This window comes from Coptis chinensis, chromosome 8, assembly GCF_015680905.1.
Source record: "Coptis chinensis isolate HL-2020 chromosome 8, ASM1568090v1, whole genome shotgun sequence".
In the NCBI taxonomy this organism is placed as follows: domain Eukaryota; kingdom Viridiplantae; phylum Streptophyta; class Magnoliopsida; order Ranunculales; family Ranunculaceae; genus Coptis; species Coptis chinensis.
Window position 1 is genome coordinate 69,454,672 of NC_141463.1, and position 17,111 is coordinate 69,471,782.

The following is a 17,111-nucleotide window of genomic DNA, read 5'->3' on the forward strand; positions in this document are numbered from 1 at the left end:
CCGGAATGATCTCACTTTCAACAACAAGCAAACTCCTATCACAGCCATCCTCTTCAGGGTAAGCACTTACATCACCAAGAACAACCAACCAATTATCAGGAGTACCAATTGGCCCAACATAGGCTCAGATTGGTGTTATATATCTACAGATGCATCTTGGGTGGACAATTACACCCAAGCAGGCCTTGGTTTTGCCTTAATTATGGAACTTTGCTGGTATATGCATTGGTGCAGGACATGACAAAGTTAGATCTGGGGACGCATAAGAGACCGAAGCCAGAGCTATCCTTAAAAGATTGAAATTAGCACAATGTTTGCAAATCAATAAAGTGGTAATACTGTCAGACTGTCAAACCCTTGTTGCTGCTTTGGAGCATAGAGGATTAATGTTTTCTTGGGGAGCAACTTCTGTAGCTCATGATATATACTCGTTATTATCTAAATTAGTTGAGTGTAAAATTTACAATGTTAATCAAACCCTAAACTTTGTCACCCATAGTTTATCTTTTAGAGGTAGATAGGCCCCTCCGTACTCTTATTTGGACCATGTTTCAACACGGTCACCCGGTCATTAGTTGAGTTGTCGTCGAGTCGCGTCTGTAATCTTGTAATCTTAGGGAGTCGCCCCTTTTTAGGGGCTAACTCCCTTTTGCTCAAAAAAAAAAGAAAAGAAAATGAAAAATCTAACACTTCTAATTAAGTGGGAATCATTCTCCTATTAAAAATGGGAATCACACTTCTAAATTAAAACGGGATCCCTCCTCCAATTAAAAAACAGGTTTTTAAAACTTAATTAAAATAATTTGTTGAAAAATTTAAAAAAAAAATTAAAACTTGATTAAAACAATTTGCTAGGGAATCAAAACGGGTTAGCAACGAAAACAAGAATCACGATTTATTAGAAAATCTCTATATGTATAGTTATGATTGTTGCACGAGTACGTCTATCTTAATATTAAAGCTCATACAAAAGGTATTTTTTGAGCTTCCTTAAAATTCCACGTCACCAACATAAAACTGGAATCTCTTTTCCTTTTAGAAAACTAACTTAACATGGGAATCTAACATTATTCCTTTCAAAACTCCTATTGAAACGGGAATTCCTCCATTCTATTGAAAAGTGAAGTTCTAGCACTTTTAATTAAAACGAGAATCACACTTATAAATTAAATCAACTTTAATAACGGGATCTCTCCCCCAACTAAAACGGGGTTTTAAAGCATAATTAAAAAGAGTTGTTAGAAAATTAAAACGGGTTAGTAACTAAAACGATGATGCTTTTCCCCAATTAAAACGACTTGCTAGCAAATTTCTATATGTATAATAATGATTATTGAGCAAGTTTTCAAAAGAGTTGATGCGTATGTATGAACCTACTTTCTAGTATATTAATATTAAAGTTCCTGGCCACAAAGGATATTTTTCTAGCTCTCTTAAAATTTCACGTCATCAACTCCTATTAAAACAGGAATTCCTCTCCTATTGAAAAAAGAAATTATAGCATTTCTAATTAAAACAGGAATCATTCTCATAATAGGAATCCCTCCCTTATTGAAAAAAAAATCTAGTACTTCTAATTAAAACGGGAATTTTTCTCCTATTAAAAATAAGAATCACATTTCTAAATTAAAACGGGATCCCTCCCCCAATTAAAAATCATGTTTTTAAAACTTAATTAAAACAATTTGTTGATAAATTAAAAATGGGTTTTTAAGACTTGATTAAAACAATTTGTTAGGAAATTAAAACAGGTTAGCGACGAAAACTGGAATCACGATTTGTTACAAAATTTCTATATGTATAATTATGATTGTTGGATAAGTTTTTAAAAGAGTTGGTGTGTATGCACGGGTCTACTTTCTAGTAAATATATATTCTTTACAGAAATTTACTCTTCAAAAAAAAATTCTTTAAAAAAAAGAATGAAAATATATATATATATATATATATATATATATATATATATATATATATATATATATATATATATATATATATATATATATATATATATATAACAAATTTTAAATGAAGTTTTAATTGTTTTTTTAAAAATCAATAAAATTATATCTATGAATTTGTTTTAAAAAAAATTAAAGATAAATATTCTTGAAAAAATCTTTAATATTAAGATATATATATATATATATATATATATATATATATATATATATAATAAAATTTGTTTAAAAAAAAAAAATAAAATTATATCTATCAAAAAAAAATTAAAGAATATTCTTGAAAAAAATCAATAAAATAAATATTTATCCAAAAAATATGTTCTTTAAAAAAATAAAGAAATAATGACTCCATTGCAATAATTGACGGAAAAAAAAAGTTTGTTGCCTCAATTGAAATTTAGGTGTTGCTATTTGGGGGGGGTTTTCTTTGATTTGATAACCGAGCTACTTATTCCTGAAGTTCCTGAATAACTTTTTCATACTTGGTTCCTAAGATAGAGAAACAGAACCAAATAATGAACGAAAGTAAATGCTATAACTTGATAATCACCTATAAAGGATTGACATAAGATAGAGTTTTGTTTTTCTAATTATATGATGTAAACTTTAATTATATGTTCTTGCTCTGTAGAGTATTGTCACAGGTGGAACTGATACCACAATGGTTACTCTCACTTGGACCCTTTCCTTACTGCTAAACAATAAACCTGCCTTGAAAAAGACCCAAGATGAGCTGGACAGCCACGTTGGAAAGGATCGACAAGTGGATGAATCAGATATTAAGAACCTAGTCTACCTCCAACTCCTCCAAGACATAGTCAAGGCAGCATTGCGCTTGTACCCTGCCACTCTGCCAGTTCACTATCAGACCCTTGAATAGCAGACGCAGACTGCACTGTAGCAGGCTACCACGTCCCAGCAGGCACCCGCTTAATAGTAAATACTTCCAAGATCCAACGAGATCCATTGTTGTGGGCAGAGCCATCTGAATTTCGACCAGAGAGACTCCTCACGAGCCATGTACACATGGACGTAAAAGGTCAGCATTATGAATTAATCCCTTTTGGGGCCGGGAGGCGTGCATGCCCAGGGATATCATTTACGCTTCAAGTGGTGCCATTAGTCATGGCTCGTTTCCTACATGTGTTTGAACCCAATACTGAAATGGATATGCCCGTGGATATGACTCAGATTGCGGGACTAATTAACTAACGCCAAAGCAACACCACTAGAAGTAGTCTCACACCACGCCTTCGTCCTGAGCTTTATGGTTTCTAAATATATGATGGCCAGTAGAGGTCGGAGGAGTGTTTCTTTGAGATGATAGTTTGGTAGTCGCTAGTATTTCGTACATAAAAGGAATCAGTTATGATTGAATTGTATTGAATTAGCCATAATGTGAATCCTCCCTGAAATTTATGAGTTTAATTGTTATATCCATTGCAAATATATACTGGCCAATTTCGATAGTTTGACCATTGTAATCCATCAGTTTCTTCTTCTTCTTCTTCAGATTTCATTACCAAAGAGGCCAGAACCAAGAGTCCATGATCATATCATTATATTCCTTAAAAGCCATGAAGTTTGAAAAGCCTATATATAATGTTTCGTGACTATACCATGTTTTGGGTCCGTTAGTCAGGGAGTGAACAGGTGTTTTTTGGATATCAAATCTTTTTTATTGTGATCAAAACTGATTTGATCTTGGAAGTTTGAGGGGTGATATAGAGGGCCGGCTCGACCCAACTTGAGGCCTATGGCGGAAGCTCAAAATGTGGCATTGGTTAACTATAAAAAAAAAAATCTACAAAGTGAAAGTTATTGTCTGAAATAAACAAGAAAGACCTTTTTTTAGGAATATTATAGAAGGAGACCTATTTGTTAGGAATATACATACTAGCTGTAAGCCAAATAATTAGGAGTTCATAAGATTATGTTCACCCGTACTTGAGATTCCCATCTTTGATAATTTCTTTATTTGGGTTCATAATTTGAGTAAATGGAGGCCTATTTTTAAGAAAGTTTTTGGAGATTTATTATGTTCACCCGTACTTGAGAGTCCTATCTTTGATAATTTCTTTATTTGGGTTCATAATTTGAGTAAATGGAGGCCTATTTTTAAGAAAGTTTTTAGAGATTTTATAAAATTATAGGAAATTACAAGGCCTTCCTTAAAGTGTGGCCTTAGGCGGTTGCCTTTTTGGCCTTAAGGATGAGACGGCGTCGAAGTACATTTTTTCTGTAGAGAATTTTGGAGATACCCGAGTGTGTTTAGAAAAAGACTTCTTTCATCTTGTCAATCTAGTGATCCGTGATCCTATTGTTGAGGGGGAGATCACTAAGTTGAGTACTTTATATTCCTTCTATTACTATTGATTGATAATTCCTTGATTGATAAGCGAAAGGAGTGGATTTTGTTTCTGTGAGAAGAGGCAAAAAGGTTGCAATGTTGAGGATTACGGTATTCTAGTAATCATAGGATTTGATCCCTCTTGTGAGTATTCCTATTTTGTAACTGTTTGATTAATATAGTGATTTTTTTTTCTCACTACCTGAGCTAGGTAGTGACGTGGATGTTTCCTAGACGTTAAAAAATTTTGTGCTTGGTTCAACTTAATTGAGAACAATCGATTGGCAATTTCAATTGTTAGGTTCACAGATCTCACTAGCATTGATATTGTCCCCACCAGTGTTCTAAAAAATGCTATGCAATAGTCGGGCGGTGGGAGAGCGCCTAGCACATAGGCTTTCTAGGCAGTGCCTAGACGGGCTAAGCGCTAAGCGGTTTTTTTTCCTAATATATATAGTAATACACACCTATACTATAAGAAATGAAGAAAATTATTTACCATAATTCAAAAAATAAACACAAATAAAGATACTTATTACAAAAATGCGTAATGGTTGAAGAATATTGACTTCATATAAATACATATTCTTTGTTATATTGACATATAATTTACATTAGATTTTAGTCTTTTAAACTCATTCAAATTTTAAGTCTACACAGGCCTTTAATTTTCGACATTTAATCATTCAAAAAAAAATGACTGTACCGCCTAGTCGGTCCACCGATTTTTTAAACGACTTGGTCCTAGGCGAGTCAGTTGGGCACCACCTAGCGCCTAGAGACCGCCTAGACTGATTTTTAAAACAGTGGTCCCCACTTAACCACCAGAACTAAATCAATCTCCCTTTTATACTTAGTGGTTGTTTCATCTCTTGGCGATGTGGGACTATTTAACAATCTCCCTTTTGGAACGACATCCATAGAATCAATTACATGCCAACACACGAGCTCCACCTGAATCACACAGGCGCTTGAGTCGCACAGGAGACAACCATCACGGCTAGACCCTTCTCGAATTCCACACACCCCCAACAATCTCCCATTTGGAACGACATCCATAGGATCAATTACACGATAACACACGAGCTCCACTTGAATCACACAGGCTCCTAATCGAGTCACACTGGAGACAACCATCACGACTATACCCTTCTCGAATTTTTCGCATTGAGTCCACATGCAACATGCAGCAACCACTCCATCAGCATGTACTGTTGGCTTTTATTTGGCTTGTACTTTTACCTTATTCACTTAGATATAATCACTACCACTACAGTAATTTCTACGGATTGAAGTACAGAACATCTTCATGAATTTGGTAAAACGCCTTACTAGGGCGGCAAAGGCTCAAGTCGTCAGATTGGGACTTCAATGAAGTCTGAATCCCATAACATCAGTTGAACGTCAATGCCTTGGGCTTACGACTTTAAACATGGGTTGGCCAGATAATGAAACCCTGGGCCTAAAGTAGGTCCAGATTTATTTCTATTACAGCCTTGTCTTTCTAGCTTGTTTCCCGTAGATAGATTGATATGTTGTTCATTTCTCTACAGTAGTGTTTGACTAAAGCTTAGTTTGTCGGCTGCTCCTGCAGCGCCTAGAATGACGCCGTGACTACAATCATGACGGCGATTACTACGACAATTATAGCCTTAAGAAAGCTCAACGTTGAACTTAAAAGTCATTAGACTTGGCTTTAGACTTTTAATAACTTTTTAAGCCTTTCCTGAATTCCTGAGGTTATTGGGCTTAGGAAACGTGATACATCCCTAATACAATATATTCATCTGCCCACGACAAAACCCCCGCTTCAGTCCAGACTTTATGGTTCTTGCTGCTGTCTGATCCCTAAATCCATCATCCAAATATCCAATCCTCTTAAAGTACGGCACCTTGCCATATGGTGATTTTTGAAGAGTATTATGTTCACTTAGATGTAAAATAGCACATCATTATGTACTTAATACAACATAACGGTCATATAACTCGCTAGTGAAACTGTGTAAGTAACAGGCTTAGATTCATTCTCATGTTGCTGAAAAATCTTAATTATTAAAAAAAATAAGGTATCAAGTTCATTTCATTTCCAAAATAGTCGGTAGGATATCATTTCCAAAATTCAACGGTTTTTCCTCTAGTGACTGAAATAAGAAACTCGAATGAAAGAGTGATTTCAGGAGGTCTGATGACCATTTACTCTTTTGTTTTTTGTTCTCTGATCAGCAGTCTGATGATCGAGCAAATGACTCGGCTGGTAGCAGAACCTGTTTTAAAGTACCAAACATCGAAATAAATGTGGAATAGTATGGGGCATTGGGGCCTGCCAGACATCCAATCAAACAAGAATTTGATCAACTAGACTAAGGATCATGTAACTCTCAATGTGATCATTGTTACAAAAATCTAGCGAGGCATACACGTTAACATTTTCAGCAATGAATAGCTAGCTGAATATTGTCATTTTCTTAGTAACAAAATATTTATGGTATTTTACTTCTTTTAATAAAAATTTGACCAAAATCTTAGCAAGATTGCCGGTGTTTAGTCAAAACCTTTTGACTTGTGTTCTTGCTTGCTACCAGCCTACCATGCATATAAAGCCCACAACACTTGTTCTTCATAACAGTATAGCTAGAGAGAGAAAAAGAGAACTGTCTCCATTTTTCCTCTTTTCTCTTCTAAGAACCTGCCCTGTTTCAAATAGGAAAAGAGTAATTCATATGCACAGAGACAAAACAAGAGTCAAACAAGAAATGGGATTTTCTTGTATTACTGAGAGATTTTTTTTCTTTTGCTTCTGTAATGGTGTTTGAGTGGTTTTAGTTTTTAATTAGCAAAGTCAATGAAATCACAGTACGTCCATTACTGTAATTCAGAAGCAGACTCTTATTAGTATATATATAGAAAGAAAGTAATAGGATAGCTAATTAGACTGTTGCTATTTTTATCTCAAACTTACCATCTTTATAATCTACTATAGTTTACAAACTTCAATTCCCATTCCTGTTTTTCATTCAGAAACCAAGAAAATGGATCATTTTCCATCAGCAGTTCTTCTTCCGGAGTCATTTCAAGGTAGCAGAAACGACATTGCATCACAATTTGGAGTAATTTGGGAGCTTATTAAAGTTTTATTGATTGTTCCTGTCTTGAAACTCTTGCTTTGTGTAAGCTTAGCTTTTGTGGTTATGCTTTTTGTTGAAAGAGTTTACATGGGAATAGTGATCGTTCTTGTTAAGCTCTTTGGTCGAAAACCTGAAAAACGTTACAAATGGGAGCCCATGAGAGATGATTTAGAGATGGGTTATTCATCCTACCCTATGGTTCTTGTTCAAATCCCCATGTTCAATGAAAAAGAGGTTCTTCTTCTTCTTCTACTACTCTCTCTGCACTACTTTTAAGTTTTAACTACTTTTGACTCAGAAATGTAGTTTTCCTGTACACCTTAATGCAGGTTTACCAACTCTCCATCGGAGCTGCATGCGGTTTATCATGGCCGTCTGATCGAATCATAATTCAAGTCCTTGATGACTCAACAGACTCAACCATCAAGGTCAAAAAAATTCTTTTGATTATGTTCTTTCTCTTTTTTTCCTTCTTTAAAACTTGGGTGCTTTAAAAAAGCACTTTAACATTTTTTTAAGTTTTGTGAAATGTGGATGTGAAATTTTGCAGGATTTAGTGGAATTAGAATGTCAAAGATGGGCAAGTAAAGGAATTAACATAAAGTACGAAATTAGAGATAAAAGAACCGGGTACAAAGCAGGTGCACTTAAAGAAGGATTGAAACGTAGCTACGTTAAACAATGTGACTATGTTGCTATATTCGATGCTGATTTCCAACCTGAACCTGATTTTCTATCGCGAGCCATTCCATTTCTTGTGCACAACCCTGAAATTGGTTTAGTTCAAGCACGTTGGAAATTTGGTAAGTTTTTTTTGTTACAGTATTTAATGGGGTTTAATTACTCTATTAATGAATAATAGACATTTTTTAATGTATTTACTGAAAAGAGTGTGTCGGTGTGTCTGTTACTGGATTTATTGTGGAGTGAGTTATTGCTGAATGCTTGGGAATTGGACAATGAGGTGGGTCCTTAGTGCCGATGGCTAAGTGGGTCCTACCACATTGATGATAGTATCATACGATCATACGATCATACGATGATGAATTCATGATTAATGGAATTGTAACTGTTAACCTTAGAAGCATCAAGCATAGACAATTATTTCGGAATCCTCGAATTTTGTGGAGCTGAAATTGAAATTTGATCTGAAATTTTGACTTTTCTGTTATTTCCACAATCTCATATTGATAGATTTTCTGGAACACTCCTAACTCAATAGGGTAAATTTCTGATTCGGCTATGATAATTTCAATGTGTTTCTAATTCGGCCACAAAATGCAACTCAGCGCATTTTATCAGCAATTAGGGAATAATGTCAGCAATTTTTTGCATTAAGTTGCTGACAATGGCCGGGATTAAGAACAAAATGACATTATTATGGCTGGGATTAAGAACAAAATGACATTATCATGGCTGGGATTAAGAACAAAATGACATTATCATGGCTGGGATTAAGAACAAAATGACATTATCATGGCCGAATCAGGAATTTACCCAACTCAATATTGATAGATTCTCAGAATTCCATTGAAAATTTCAGGTTTTGAGAAATTTGGAATTCCAATTTTTCGAATTGTCGAAATTCCGGATATTCCGAAGTCTTGAACTAATATTATTTATTTTTTCGATAAACCTTGTACAGTTGTACTAATACAGTAATACTAATAAAATTCAGACTTAGAGAAGAAAGTTTTGTTTATGCTTCGGGAGTTCAAATTGAACCGAACCTGACCCCAGGTTGTGTTGTAGACTTGTACCTAATTTGAAGGGTATGCTGATTTTCCTGGTGATTGCAGTGAACTCCAATGAGTGCTTGATGACAAGAATGCAGGAAATGTCACTGGATTACCATTTCAGGGTGGAGCAAGAAGTTGGGTCATCCACATATGCTTTCTTTGGTTTCAATGGTATAACGCCACTTGATAATAGTTATCTTATATATTATCTTAATTACGATGACTAAAATAAAATCACATGCTTAAAATTTACAAAAAAATATTAAGGTACTGCTGGAGTGTGGAGAATTGCATGCATCAATGAGGCGGGAGGGTGGAAGGACCGGACAACAGTGGAGGACATGGACCTGGCTGTTCGCGCAAGTCTCAAGGGCTGGAAATTCGTGTATCTTGGTGATCTCATGGTATTGTGATTATCTCTTTGATGTAGGCTTTTCATTATAGATAAGCAATAATCTACATCTTTTGTGTATTCCAGGATCTTTTTTGAGCTCACCTTTAATTCCTTAAACCCTAGTTAGATGGAAAATAGTTTAATTTACTTTCTTTGGAAACCTTTAGTTATCGATGTTGGGTGATATCTTAAGTGGTTATATATGATCTGTGGCCTGCTATACGTTTTGAGTCATTAATAGATTAGATGCTACCACTCAAGGAACATTAGGAGCAACAAGAATTATTAGCATTGCAAAATGAATGGACATTGAGAAATCACTCTTTTTTAATTCTGTTAATGCGCAAAATTCCAACATACTTGAGTGAACTTATAAACCAATTTGCTCTTATTGACAGGTGAAAAGTGAATTGCCAAGTACTTTTAAGGCTTTTCGCTATCAGCAGCATCGATGGTCTTGTGGACCAGCCAATCTGTTTAGGAAAATGGCAATAGAAATTATCAGGAACAAGGTCAGAATTCGATCTTTTCTTTGTTTCTATTTTTTCGGTACATACTTTTAAGGAATGTAAGAAATTTAGTATATATTAACCTGTGCACCATCTTTTGCATATTGTGTTACTGCAGAAAGTAACTGCGTGGAAGAAATTTTATGTGATCTATAGCTTCTTCTTTGTTCGGAAAATCATAGCACACATTGTCACATTTGTCTTCTACTGCATTGTAATTCCGACAACTGTGCTTATTCCTGAAGTCGAGATTCCAATGTGGGGTGCGGTTTATATCCCTTGCATTATTACCCTTCTCAATGCCGTTGGATCTCCAAGGTGCACCTTCCCTTCCAGTTGTAAATTTCTTCTGCAGTTCTCTTCAAGACAAAAAGGCACAATCACAAGGTGCTGAACTTTCTTCTCTTCAGCTCTCAAGAATTGATAGCTATCTTTGGCATTGCAGGTCTGTCCACTTACTGTTTTTCTGGATCCTTTTCGAGAATGTTATGTCTCTGCACCGGACCAAAGCAACCTTGATCGGACTGCTGGAGACAGGGAGAGTAAATGAATGGATTGTCACAGAGAAATTAGGTGATGCTAACAAGATAAAACCGATCATCAAAGCACTTAAAAAACCTCGGATCAGGATCGGAAACAGGTATGTCATTTTTTAATCTTAATTATCTAGTCCTCAGTAAGTATCAATCAATCTTAAATAGATTTATCTGCTTGCTTACGATGTGCATATTTACATTTGTTTCTGCCTTGGACACATTTCACTGAGACTCAACTTTTTTTCGTGGTGGAATATCAACAGACTCAATTTGCTTGAGCTTGTGGTTGGAGCATATATCTTTTTTTGTGCGTCCTACGATCTTGCTTTTGGGAAGAACAACTTTTTCATATACCTGTACCTCCAAGCCATTACCTTTTTCATTCTCGGGTTCGGTTATGTTGGCACATTTGTTCCCAACATGTAACCAGGAATGGAGCTGAGTGGAACACATTATCAATGAGTTCATTGATTACCATTTTAGATTATTTATGATTTACTTTAAAGTTTTGAAGGCTGTTCAGTTCATGGATGCGATTTGATGCTGCTGAAATGTGTTCCTGTGAAAATTTAAGAGCTTAGGATTAATGTAGAGGAGGAAAATTGAAAAGGAAAGGAATAAGTACGTTGGCGAGAAGGAGAGTAGTAGGGTCAAGTACAATGTAGAATTGAAGCAGCCTATGGGTATTTTGAGCTGAGATGTTGTATAGATCATTATAGGGTGTCTTTAATGATTGCAGAAAAGAGAAGTGTTATGGTCTGAACTCAATTCTTCTTTGTTCTCTCATGAAGCATGTTAGAAGTGAATTTCTGAGGCACTTGGAACTGATACTTAATTTAACCACATTTCTTGCACATTGCAATTCACTTAGTTCCTGATAAACTGATGCAATCAGAACTGATCATGTTAATCGATGTTCTCTACTTTTATAGCACACTCAATTTTTGGTTAGTTTTCTAACAAAATAATTCCAATATGAGCACGACTATATAAAACATGGAGAACGTGAGGAAATAATGTGACCATTAGCTGCTTCTCTGGTTCCAGTTCTTCAAATATTTGTTTTGTAGAGAAATGATTCCAGAATAGATACTAGGCTGTTTCTTAGTATTGAAGATGACCAACACACCTCCACACTCCATGGCCTATGGGTGAGGTTAATGATGTTTTTATACGGTAGGTCCTTCCTCATATTTAGTTGGGTGCTCATTGGTTTGTCTCTGCATTGTGGTTAGACAGTTTAACATGCAATTATCGGAAAAAAAACAGAAAAAGACAGTTTAACATGCCAGTGCAGAATTTACTCCTCGCGTACATGTAATGGACACTGGGGTCTGGGGGCCATAGTTTGAGATGAAGTCATGAAGCGTAAGGCCAAAAATATTGGAAAGGATTGCAACATATCATTTTTGAACAAGGCCGAAAATATAGTCTATATTTCTGAAATATTGTCAATATATATCGGTTTTTTGGTACTTGATATGGAAATATTCGATATATCTCCACTTAATATTATAGTTTCCGCCAATATATATCGCATTTTCCAATCTTATATATTGGCGATATATCCAACATATTAGAGATATATATATATAGTGATTTTTTTAACGGTTCACAAAAAAAAAATCTGATATTTCCGATATGTATCAGTTTTTTGGGTACACAATATATAGCCAAACATGGAAATTTTCTGCCTTGCTTTTGAACACCAGAAATCTACATTTGATTTTCAAACTTTCAATACAATATAGCACAAAAAATGAATCCTAACTGTTCGATTTATAATACAAAATATGGTGATAAGGGGATATATCGACCCTGATTTCTCAATACGTATTGTGGATATATCACTCTGTGTAGGCGATACTTTACATTGGAACATTTGCAAATATTATGGATATATCAACAAATTAAATATCAGCATATATTATCTAATTGATGATATTTCACGATATATTACTTACATGTAATGGTAAATACTATAATATTGTTACTGTCAACCAAAACTGGTTCATATCATCGATATATCGCCATATATATATCTCTAAATAGCCTCAATATCGTATCACCGCTATTTACAGTAGAATACATCAAATAGCATATTATGATATTTATTTATCATTTGTTGATTTCTCGATAGATCATGATATTTTGTACTATAGTCAAGGTAGCCTGCCCTATTGTTACTCAAGTTCGTATACATACCGTCCGTATGTGAGCCAAACTGTATATATTGGGAAACTAGTGATTAAACTAATTTTTATAAGGGCAATGCAAATTTAGCAAGCTTGTTTCTGGGAGAATTAGTATAAATCTTAATTGATTTGCTCAATTTTAGATACATTTTAAGTAGCCGCAATTAATTCCATAAATATCGTTAGAAATTTTGATTGAATTTTGAAAAGTTTTAAATAATATATTTAAAATTACGTTATAAACTTTAATTGATTTGCAAAATTTATAGAAAGTTTTGAGTACCTTTTTTTTTAATTGATATGCTATATTTTAATTACCACTTAGCTCTAACACAAGTTTCTATATTGAAAAGAATAAAAATAAATGTGGTCGTTATGAATCTAAGAATAAATTCAGAAACGTTCCAAACTTAAAATTATATAATTATATTTATAATGTGAAGAAGATGTGATTATAAGAATGAACCATCACACAAATACATGTTGTTGAAAACCTTTTTGGGAAGTTCATTACGACTAAAACACCTAGGAACGGAATAATCCATATTATAACAAAGTCAATGGAAAGCATTAAGAGTACTATATATATATATATATATCAAAGTCATGCTCATTGTCTTGGTTGTAGCTTTCACTCCCCATTTCAACCAACAACTTCTCCAGTGTTGTTTCGAGTTATAGCCCCTGTTGTTATTATGAACACTGACATGGTCAACGACTAGCTTTATGGTGTTGTCCCTATATTGTTTTAATTTAAGACTGGAAATTATGTCATTTTATTCAGTGGAAAAAAAAAAAATAACTAACACGAAAGACTTATTTAGATAGATCTTATATGTATCTTTTTTTGTGTAGTGAGATAATTTTATCACGCCAAGTTACATTGGATTATAATTGAAATATGTACCATCGCAAGTCACACGTGTAAAATGAAACAAGTTAAAAAGTGTACATAAGGCAAATTACCTTATTACCCACTTGAAATTGCTCAAGACTTCACTATGATTTGCTCAGCAAGAAAAATACATAATTCCCTAATAACATGTACCATGTAAAAAAAATTATCTCAATCCTAATGATCATATGAATCCTGTATCTTAAAGTCTTGCATGTTGTTAACTGTGAAATTAATAGGGTTGCTTAGTTTTTGGTTGCCCCACTTTATTCATTGGTTAACCTCATTTAATTTAATGAAGGTTTAAAATCCTTTTGAAACTTCAAGAATGGAGAATCCCTCTGTAAGCTCTGACAAAGAATGAACAAGGAGATCTTAACAAAAGAAGCTTCATGATATCAAAGCTCTTTCAACTGACTTTTTTATATCCGTAGTGATCTCAACCCCATTGAATTGAATGAAGACAAGTTTTTGAAGCCATTGATCAACAAGAAACTTTCTCTTCCACTTGGTTTAATCAAATTTCGGTTGTAGTTGATTTATTTTGTTGGTTGTATTGGCTCTTTGAACTAGTGATTTATTTGGAATTGATCAATTTAATTTACAAAATTATTTTATTCATTCTCCAACAGTGAGTGAATTGTTAATTCCAAATCTTATCTTTATTACACATATGTCATAAGCTGAAGTTACATATGTGATATTAAATCTGCAATAGTTATTTGGAGAAGATTATTAATGGAGCATGGCTTTGAAAGAGCAAAAAAATAGTGTGGAGGACCAATTTCAGGCCAAAGCAATTCTAGAGGATACCGTTTTTTTTAGTAACTCACAAGAACAAATTTCAGCATTAAGTAACCCACGAACTCACTATTTCAATTTTAGTAACCCTCAAAGACAAAATAAGTTGGCCCGGCCTTTTTAGTTTGTTTAAATACATGTTTTACCACTCCGTGTTAATATAGATATAAAGCATATAAATTTTTATTTACTTTTAAATACCAGTTTTGCCCCTCTGCGTTATATTTATAAAACAGAGAAATTTGGTGATTGTTCATACCCAAATAGGTAAATATACCTCATACATTATATTGATGTATGAACAATGATTGTTCATACACCAATATGTGTTCTTACTAATCATATATTATGTTGAGGTATAAACAGTGATTGTTCATACCCCAAATAGATATGAACAATAATTGTTCATAGTTCATGTTGAGATATAAACAATGATTATTTATACGAACGTTGATTGTTCTCATGTTGAAATATGAACAATGTCGATGTATGAACAATGATTGTTCATACTCCAATAGGTGTTTTTATTGATCATACATTATGTTGAGATATGAACAATGATTGTTTATAGCTCATGTTAATGTATGAACAGTGATTGTTCAAATTGTTTATACCCAAATAGGTATAAACAATAATTGTTCATACTATATACACCAGGTCGTTTCGGTTGGACCGGGCCATTTATTATTTTGCATCAAGGGTATACTTCCTTTCATCTATCCGAGCTATTTTTTTTCGCGTCAAGAGTATTCTTGACCTTTTATCTACCTAGTCATTGTACGTAAGTGACTTATAAAATAAAAAAGTGGTGTTGAAAGTTACTTTTTCGACCGTTTTGTCCTTGAGAGTACGTCACTCCCTGTTGAAAAAGAATGTTATTGTTCAATAGAAGAAAAGTACAAAATATGTGGTTTTTATAGTGTATATGGTTTCTTGTATGGCGTGTTGAGAGCATAATTGAATTTGCACAAGCATCCCCAAATATGACAATTGGTTCGAACAAGTTTGTATTTAAGATGATAGGATTTGTTATTCATAAAGGACTTGTAGTTTCACGTTTGTCTTAATTATTTATAAAATTTGTTATTAATAAAATTTTCACTTGATAAAAAAAAAAACTACTTAGATAGTTTTTACATAGTTTTCTTCTTTTTTGTTTGGGAGGGAGGACAAAGTGAACGCATTACGCATAAATGTCAAGAAGTAGATGAGCAAAAAGTAAGAAGTATCTTTTTGAGTTTGTGAGGAGAGAGGTCGAGATAGAGGAGAAACATAGATGGCAAAGACGTTTGGTTATGGGAGAGAATGGGAGGATAGATGAATAAGATATTTTTGGGTTCAATTTGAAAAAAAAATGTAAAAATTACTTGTCTACCCATCCATTTTCTTATTTAGAATGTTAATGTGTTTCATTGATTTCATTTGATCTGGATGGATGGTTGAGACTTGAGACTTGAGACTTGAGACTTGAGACTTGAGAAAGGCTGTTAAGAAAATCTGTAAATTGAAGCTGTCAAGGACTCCGATATATGCGGAGGACCTTTAGATCAACCGACCTTGGCATGTATGGAAAATATACACCTTGGCTTACCGTTCTGACGTTGTTTAGCAGTATAGCAATGTTGCTGACCAAAAATATTACATGCTCTGTCGAATAAAATTTTAGAATTAGAAAAAGCACGAGTGATATTGATATCCACAGCCCCTCTAAAGAAAGACTTTTGATGAGTTGAAGCTATATGAATACACAAAAGAACGGTTTAATACGCGATTCTGTATTTAGTCCATGATTACGATAAATAAGAATTCATGGAAAAATTTTTGTGATTGTTTTTCTTTTAAAATGATTGTAGTGACAAAAAATAAAGTTTTGGAAAGAAGCACACCTGACACCTTCATATGTTGTTTTTTTAAGTTAAAATTTAGCAATATAGGGAAGCATGTAAAGGAAAAAGATTATCAAAAGGATGCACTTAATTTTCTAAAGCTCTAAAATAAGTAGTTTATCTCTTATTCAAAAGGCTGCCAGCCAAAGCTCCAGCTAAACCTTCAAATACCAAATAACTAAACATCATACTAAAGGGCTATATATTTTGTCATTAAATAAGCGCACTCAAGGCGTCATTTTAAGTGCCATTATCCTCACTAATTTCTGTCTTTTCGTTCTAATCATGAACATAACATGCATGCCTACAATTTTCTGGTACAAATATAATTCAATAAACTGGCCCATATGACTCGATGACTGAGGCTGAGCACTTGTGAACTTACAAAAGTTCAGAAATTCTTAGGATCACGCCTTAAGATAATCCAACATTCCAGACTAACAGAAGGGAAGCAAGGCAGAGTTGTCACTCTTGGGTCTGTAGTTCTGTACAACACCTGCTGCCATGGCTTAAGTGATCTGATTTGGTATTATTAACCTTCATGATCATGATCATATGGTCCCCCATCTAAACGGGTGCTTGGTTTGTACGTAATTGCCAGACATATTATAACATGAAGAGCCCAATTTTTTATGGTCATATAATCATGTAGAGTTCTGGACACAATTGCTTTTCTTTAATATCATCACATGATGTTTTAGACAATCACACATGATTATA

The 17,111-nt window shown here is 34.0% G+C and overlaps 1 protein-coding gene across 3 annotated transcripts; it reads left to right on the forward strand.

Annotated features, from left to right (window-relative positions):
- The first annotated feature begins 4,202 nt into the window (after window positions 1-4,202).
- On the forward strand, window positions 4,203-11,400 carry LOC147482688 (glucomannan 4-beta-mannosyltransferase 9-like). Of its 3 annotated transcripts, none has more exons than XM_086577119.1 (10): window positions 4,203-4,455; window positions 7,330-7,670; window positions 7,766-7,864; window positions 7,987-8,239; window positions 9,236-9,346; window positions 9,443-9,579; window positions 9,968-10,081; window positions 10,197-10,396; window positions 10,524-10,718; window positions 10,878-11,400. In XM_086577119.1, the coding sequence occupies exons 2-10, from the start codon at window positions 7,341-7,343 to the stop codon at window positions 11,038-11,040; spliced, it is 1,602 nt and encodes a 533-aa protein (XP_086433245.1). In that variant the 5' UTR covers window positions 4,203-4,455; window positions 7,330-7,340; the 3' UTR covers window positions 11,041-11,400. The 3 variants fall into 3 exon arrangements, with proteins under 3 accessions (XP_086433245.1, XP_086433244.1, XP_086433246.1); XM_086577120.1 differs by lacking the exon at window positions 4,203-4,455 and adding an exon at window positions 7,032-7,164; XM_086577118.1 differs by lacking the exon at window positions 4,203-4,455 and having other exon boundaries at window positions 6,936-7,670.
- The last annotated feature ends 5,711 nt before the right edge of the window (window positions 11,401-17,111 follow it).